This window comes from Choristoneura fumiferana, unplaced genomic scaffold (genome assembly GCF_025370935.1).
Source record: "Choristoneura fumiferana unplaced genomic scaffold, NRCan_CFum_1 Sck3bRy_114;HRSCAF=300_pilon, whole genome shotgun sequence".
NCBI lineage: Eukaryota > Metazoa > Arthropoda > Insecta > Lepidoptera > Tortricidae > Choristoneura > Choristoneura fumiferana.
The window spans coordinates 6,454-14,875 of NW_027412795.1; the positions used below are offsets into that span (position 1 = coordinate 6,454).

The window sequence follows — 8,422 nt, forward strand, 5'->3', positions numbered from 1 at the left end:
TTCATAAGTGCTTGTTATAGCCTAAATTGAATAAAGATATTTTGACTTTGACTTTGACTTGACTTGAAAACTCTACATACGTAGTTCCTTAGAAGAAAGGTTAATTGTAATCTTGAACCCTAACACATTCACTAGAGCTCTGATTTGCAAGTGTTACTCAGGTTTTGTTACTCAATTCTTTTTTTTTAAAGTGCAGAGAAGTAGCCTCAAGGAAAGTAGTAATTTGATTCCGATAATGAATTTGGGTGTTATTATCATAAATGCATAAAGATTATTGATAAACTAAATTTACGAATATGTTGAATACTTTTTCTTTATCACAACTTATTGTGTTACTACTCGTACTGAATAAAGATGCGTTACGAATTTTAAATGATAATACGATTAATTTCCATGATTTCACGCAATAAGTTTATTGCGGCGAAGGAAAGAAAGCAAAATAAAGCAACAATGGTAACAAATTATGTTTACCGCAAGTTATTTGAAATTTACGACAAGGTGCAGCCTGCGTGATTTTCGTTCAGCAGAAATCATGATATTTATCAATTGTTTGAATAGCCCGCTAGCTTGCCTGTTGGATAATATATGTCCGGTATATACGATCGCTGGATATGTGTTTAATGAAGTTGTCGTAATGCCAAATTAAAGCTAAAATTTAGGTCTGGTTTTTTTTCAATTTTTGAACAAATGAAGTGGTTTGTTGCTCAATCACTTGAGTTAAAAAAACTTTCAATATTTTATTTTTAATTTTACATAATCTTCCAGTTCGATGCATTTCGTCCAAAGATGTTCCAGCTTTTTCGACCCCTCCAAAAAAGCTGTCCTGTCAAGAATACGCTTCAGTTTCAGCTATGAATTATGTATTATTTTAAGTTCGATGTCGAAATAAAGTTATGTCTATGTCTATGTCTATGAGTTCCTCAGTTGGACATGATGATCCATTAAGCCAACCTATTTAGGTTTGGTTTTAAAATCACATGGTGCCAAACTGTGGAGTGTGATAGTGTGAATTGTAGGCAGTATTTATAGCGCATATTATCTGTCGATGCTGTGCGGGACATAATCTTAATGAAAAATTAAATTCTTTGCCAGATGTGGTAGTTTTTTCAAAACTACTACGTTAATTTTCCAACAAAATAGCTAATAAAGGCTATTTATTGTTTTCCTTTGTTTAATAATCAATTTAAACAAACTCCTTCGTATGTATCATAATGGATTTATATTTATATCCTATGGTCCCGACTCGACTAAAAATCTGTCAGGATTACGTTTAAACTTAAGCCTAAAATGCTCAGAAGTTGTTACGAAGCGGTCGTTTTTGATCGACTGTTAGCAATCGCGGAATACATACGTGATGTTTGTGTTTCATACTTAAAAATTGTGCAAGATATACAAACTCGTTCAGAGAAATGTGTATGAGACTATAGCAGATTCCCCATAAAATCTTTTAATCTAGTTTTCAGTCTGTTTAATATATTTTCCATGTAAAAAGTAATGTTTAATTAGGACAAGACGAAACACTATTCATTATATAATTATTTTCCGAATAATTTAAAGTATAGCAAATTAAGGACTTGTCAAATACCGTATTTCCGATTTTTTATTTTTATGCAATATACAAGTTCGGTTAGGAAAAAAGCGCGGGAAACGTTCGGGTCGTTTGGTTGTGTTTGTAATTGTTTTTGAAAATATTGTGAAAATTGATTTTTTAGCTGACAAGAGTTGATTATTCGGGTATTGAAATAATAGTACAAGTATCTATGTAAATTTGTATATTTTTGTAAGTTATAGTGTATATACTGGACATATAAGGGTAAGTTTTTTGTAATCTTGTACTTCAGGTAACTCCTTATGGAGTTACCTGAAGACCAGGGGGGACTGCCCAGACATAGGACATAATGTGACCATTGTAGATGGATCTAGCACTGATGGCTCTTGTAGCCAGGATAATATTAATAGGAGGAAACGACACTCTGTAAAAACATGTCGCCATTGCAACAAAAAAAGGTCGAGACAACGTCATGGCGAGCCTTTATAATAAAGAGGACGATTGTGTTTGCATGTTTGATATAGCCGTCAAGAATGCATAGTATATTTGCAAAACCAGCCCCCAAGCCACAGTCACATCACACCATTTCTACAGCTGAATAGTATGCCTGCTACTGTTAACGATTCAGTACCACCTCAATTATTGTCAAACTCTAATCCACATCTACAGCTCCCCAACCAGTAGGCAGACTGATGTACCAGAAATCAGATGTGGCACCTTTTAATGTTCATGTACAGCGAATGCAAACCTCGGAAAATGATAATGTGTCTCTACTGTCGCGAAGGATCGCGAACCATAAATATTTTGTATATAGCAACATTATCCGAAGATTCAAATTGCCGCTATTTCTATAGTTGACTATGGTAAGCTGTCATTTGTTTTACATTCTTTGCATAGTTTACTTTCAAATGTTTCATACCAAATATAAAGTGCTAATAAGTTGTGATGTGATGTCCTGACTCCTGAGCTGATCTGAAAGCTAAGTCCTAAGTCCTAAGTTTTAAGTTCGAAGTACTAAGTAGCTAAGTACCTTGGTGGCTGATTAGCCAAGTGATTTACTCTAATAACGCATTAGCAAAATTCCCTAATATATGATGAGGTACAACGATGTTAAAGCTAAGTTTTCCTATGGTCTTACGGTCTTACAAATCTGCTCGGGCTATGGCGGCCCAGTGGAGGAGACATGGTAATATGTCTTTCCTATCATCATTGTGATAAGGCATGGCAATATGTCTGGCTATTCATTCTTATGCAGGAGGCATGGCAATATGTCTTTCCTATCATCATTGCGAGAAGGCATGGCAATATGTCTGGTTATTCATCCCTATGGAGGAGGCATGGCAATATGTTTTCCTATCATCATTCCAATGGAAGAAGCATGGCAATATGTCTTCTTATCATCACCAGGAGACATGGCAATATGTCTTCCTATGTAAAGTCGGTATGGATATATATATAACTGGTGGTTGGCTTATCCAACTTGGTTTGAAAGCTTAGCATTAACACTTCAATTATTATCAATGGTATGTGTATGTGGCTTCAACTGCGGTTGAAGTCATAGTGACTATTTTTACTACAGGTGGTGGACATTTGGGGAATAAATATCACCTATATGAGCACCAGGTTAGCGCCTGAGTGAATTGTACATAGCTGAAGAGTGCGGACATCACAGGAGATAGTTTAAGGTATGAGATCATGTTATTACTATTGCAATTTCCATCGATATTACTATTGATATTCAGATGAATTAGTTGTCATGCTCTTTATTGGGTTTTAACCTGAACTCTGGCAATTATCTTTATGTGGTGCGGTTAATAAGCGAAGCAGATATTGATTACAATAACCAACACAATGACACAAAGCGCCACATAAATTTGGTGGAAAAGAGAGCTGGGATATGATATAAATGGTAAAGATAGATAATGATGGAACTGACTAATGAGATTGAAGAATTATTGAACTGCTGACTAGTATTGGAAATTGGTGAAGCTGCTGCAAAGTTAGTACAGTTCTGCTGTGATTATTACAACTAAAAACTCAGTAAAGAGCATCTGAAATTGACTTTTACAAATGCAATATGTAATTTCGTGACTCATAACGACATCTATGATCAGCTGGTGGAACTAAAAGTTGCTATTTTATAATTCATTAGATTTGAAAAATAAGAGTGGAAATCTCGTGATTTGAAACATTTATGTTATATGTATAATGATATCAGGCATAGAAGGAACTGATTTAGTTATAAAATGCATAATTTTAGTTGAAGAAATTCATTACGAAACCGGATGTGCGGCGATCAACATCCGCCTAATTTTTAACAAGAAAATTTTATTTTTCGATCTAAACGAAACTAATAAGACCTTAAATTAGCTAATAAGTGAAATTATTATTTCATAAGAATTATTACGCTAGCTTTGGGAAACGGGAGGATTGTTTCACTAAATAAAATAATGTTGTTGACTCGTAGTTCAAAACAAGTGAGTGCGCGCGGGACGCTTCTAAATTCTAAGATGGCCGAAATTTTCTTCAAGTACTTAGTACGTATCGTGTATGAAAGTTTTGTTTTGGTGAAAATAAATTGTGTTGATGGTGGAAACTATTTGGAAAGTGTGCATAAACAACAGGTGAGCATCATATTATGTGGATTATGTGATTCTTACGGTTAGATAGCCAGAAAGATTAAATAAAAGTTCATGTACTTGATACTTCTTTGCCAAGTAATTCTTTGCTGCTACTTATTAAATAAAATGGTAGTGAGACAAGTTAATAACTAACAAGTATTGGCAAGATTTTGATCCTACGTAATACGGCAGTCGAAATAAAATGTATTCGAGTGAAATTACACCGAGTAGGTACCTATACCAACCAAGATGTTTTTGTTTTCGTTACCGGCTTCGCCGGGACTCGGGACATGGACAGGGCGGCTAGCGACAAAGTACAAGTTCATACTTTTTACAAGCCTTTATTTAACTTACGATTTAGGTATGTTTGTATGATGGGTCATTCTTGCAAATGCAAATACTTCTAGCAGTCGGATCGACTTGAAGATTAGCATACTTTTATTTACGTGTGAAGGCAGCTCGCATTAGACTACTAAAAGGTAATTTGTTGTAACCTATTTTAAAACAATGTGTATTGATATCTTAGGAGACAACAGCAACAATTAAGACGACTAAGAGCGGTAGCAGTCTTAGAACTAAAAAGGAGCAAGGCGTATTGGCTCATGTAGCAGTGTTACGGCAGGTCTTAGTACGCTATACTAAGGTATGTGGAAACTTATTAAAATTGTAGTAAGAGAAACCGTGAATATGTTCCAAATTTGAGGTGAACAGGAATGATATTCAACAATATACAGATATCAGTCTATAATTTTTATATAATTATATACCTACGTTGTACAGTCAATGTCATAAATAAGTGATCAAACGTTGACTGTACCTACTAGTTACAATGGTGTTGTGTTTGTGTTAAACTGAAATAAATGAAGCTAACACTAGAATAATGAGAATAAACAAATATTTTACTTTGATTTATAGTTTTACATAATTATAATTACACATTTGTGCAATTAATGATGCATGGTGAATAATGTGTCTTAATCTACTTAAAGTTGAGAACATGAAAATTTAAAGTCATTGTATGTTTGGAAAATAATACTTAATTATTTATTGCTTCATCCGGGGGCACAGCAGTGCTTCCAGCCAAGTTGAGTAATTTCTATTGACTGAGTAATTAAATAATTATAGACTGGCATTTGAGAATTTATCTGTCAATTCTTTATATCATGTTTGTGTTCAGAAATGTGCATACATATATAAATGCCTAATTCAACATATCAGTAGGGCTAGGGTGGATAAGTAGACCTAAATTATATCATTATATATCAACTATGCTTTGGTTTTGACATTCACTTTTAAAATACAACATTTTGGAATTATACTGTAGTTATGATCAAAAAATATTGATACAAAAACTGAGTAAGAATTATACAGGGTGTACTTGTATTAAATTAATCATGAGCATATTGTGATATTTTTGTTCGACTGACTTACAGATTAATACAATTCCTCGGAATTATGGAGGAAATATATTTAAATAGACTGTCCACATTTGCAAGCAATATTAAAGATTTGTCTGATAAAGCTCTCAGTTTGTACTCATCCAGTTCATGGAATAACAATCAGCTTGAACAAGCTAGAATTACAGTTTCGAAATTGACATCCATATTAAATAGATTCAACACCGAATTATACCAATATTTTAACCAGTCTGTCTGTCCAAATGCCGATGAAGTATCTATTCTCACTTCCATACAGTTAGAAGGAGAAGAAGCATTAGCCGAACTTAATACTAAAGTACAAGCCAAGAAGGATCCTCAACCATCAACTTCAAACTTGAACAGCTTCAGAGGCAAACTACCGGAATTACATTTACCCTCATTTAAGGGAGACGTTTTGGAATGGTTCCAATTTTGGGATCAGTTCAGCTCCAACATAGATCAACGAAACCTTCGTGATGTTGACAAACTTTTATACCTGAAGGCTTCTCTTAAGGGTGAAGCAAGGACGGTGATCGACGGTTTAGAGACTACAAATGATAATTACAAGATCGCTGTAACCACTTTAAAGGAAAGATATGGGAAAGGAGTTAAAATAATTGATGCACATTACTCCACGCTCTATAAATTGGAGAGGGCTGAAAAATCAGAAGATTGCAGGAAAACTTTGGACGCGATTGAGAGACATCTCAGAGTACTGCGCTCGCTGGGAGAAAACACAGATCATAATCATCTGCGATTTTTAATCATGGAGAAGTTTCCTCAAGACATCATTTATGAAATGAAAATGAAGATGAGTGCAGACACTATTGAAGAAATGAGGAAGCACCTTGATATAATTATTTCAGCAAGAGAGGATGCAAAAGGAGCGTCTGAATCCACAAGCAAGGAAATTCATTACACAACTGAAACGTTACATGTAAAGGACAATAGCTCTAAGAAACTCTTCAATAACTCCAGATTTAACCGGAATGGAAATAAGGGTTACAAGAATTTCAGGCCTAGCACGTCTACATTCAATAACTGTTCTATTGTAAGAAAGAGACAGCATGAGCCTAAGATGGAGTCAACTGATGAAACTTATAACAAGAGACAGAAGTTCACTTGTGTATTCTGTCATGAGGCTCATTATAATGATAAATGTACAAAATTCAAGACTATGTCTGAAAGGAAATCGAGGCTTCAAAACCGATGCTACAATTGTTTTGAATTTGGACACAGAGCTAATTTATGCAAAAGGAAAAATACTTGCCCTCACTGTGGTAAATATGGACACCATAACAGAGCACTTTGTCCAAAGAATTTACATAATGGTCAAGAACCTACAAAAACGATAGAGATGTAACCAGATTTTATGACTTAAAGACAAATAAACCGGCTACTGAAAATAACCTTTTATATCAAAGATTCACATGGGTAACTTTCGGCATAATTTCATGCCCATTCTTATTGAATGCAACCATAAAACACCATCTGCAAAGTCCTCATCTTCAACTGTTGGGTGTTTTAATCAGATGCAGACTTATAAACTGCATTGTCAGATTTCTTCAACACAATATCAAAAGTCAAACTTTGTGGACTGATTGTCAAATCGCAATAGCCTGGCGTAAGTCCGACAAATTGCTACCATCCTTTATAGCGAGGAGAGTGGAAGAAATCGGAACAAAGTCTACCACTTCGAGAGAGGATAGGAGGAAATGGCTTGATGGTCCATAGTTTCTTTCTGAAAGCCCAGACTCGTGGCCGTCTGGAATTCACACTGAACATACCTATTCTTTTTCGACGGGGGAGGGTCTGCCGAAGACTGATATACAAACAACTACTATTGCCAAAGAAGTTGAAGCAGTCGTCAACATCAGACCACTTACTTACGTTGGTTCGGACTTGGAGTATGTACTGAAACCTGCAGACTTTTTATCACCTGGAAAATGCTTAGCTATTCACATGTCAACAAGTCAAGTCTTACCTTCAGCTACAGCTACTAAACAACAACTTATTGAAGGATGGAAACGTGGAGAAATAATAATGAACGAGTACAAAGACATGTTTATGAACCAGTACTTACTAAGCCTAAGAGAACGCTACAGACACTCACCTAAACAACCTAGAGTCAAGGCTCATGATCGACCTAGTTTAGGCGATATTGTACAATTAAAAGGTGAATCTAAAAACAGACTAAACTGGAAAGTGGGACAGATTGTTGAACTAGTTAAGGGTGCAGACGGACAATGTAGAGTTGCAAAAGTGAAGATTGGTAATACTATATTCAATAGATCCATCGGACATCTGTATCCCTTGGAAATTGACGAAACTGAAAGACCTGGGAATCTGTCTTGCAACAATATAGAACCTGAAACAAGCTCAAGACTATGTAATTCAAACATAGAGGAAAATATGGATGCACCAGTAGAGATGATTGGAGAAGAAGTTACAGACTTACAGCCAGAGGCTGATGTTATGGATGTAATAGATGCGAACACGGATATGACGCAAACTATGAAAGAGACCATTGAGAGCACAGATAAGACAAATGAAAACATGGATGTGACAGATGATAATGATAACATGGAACAGTCTATAGAAAGAAACCAAAAACGAGTTGCTGCAGTTCGAGCTCTGGAAAAGATCAGAGAATGGACGAGCCACCTGATGACTACATTAACACTTTAGCTTGCCGGCGGCGGGTGTGTCGCGAAGGATCGCGAACCATAAATATTTTGTATATAGCAACATTATCCGAAGATTCAAATTGCCGCTATTTCTATAGTTGACTATGGTAAGCTGTCATTTGTTTTACATTCTTTGCATAGTTTACT

At 35.4% G+C, this 8,422-nt stretch overlaps 1 protein-coding gene across 2 annotated transcripts; it reads left to right on the forward strand.

Moving 5' to 3' along the window:
- The first annotated feature begins 3,702 nt into the window (after positions 1–3,702).
- Positions 3,703–8,115, forward strand: LOC141444978 (uncharacterized). Of its 2 annotated transcripts, XM_074110760.1 has the most exons (3): positions 3,703–4,173; positions 4,697–4,813; positions 5,604–8,115. In XM_074110760.1, the coding sequence occupies exon 3, from the start codon at positions 5,626–5,628 to the stop codon at positions 6,949–6,951; it is 1,326 nt and encodes a 441-aa protein (XP_073966861.1). In that variant the 5' UTR covers positions 3,703–4,173; positions 4,697–4,813; positions 5,604–5,625; the 3' UTR covers positions 6,952–8,115. The 2 variants fall into 2 exon arrangements, with proteins under 2 accessions (XP_073966861.1, XP_073966860.1); XM_074110759.1 differs by having other exon boundaries at positions 3,703–4,813.
- The last annotated feature ends 307 nt before the right edge of the window (positions 8,116–8,422 follow it).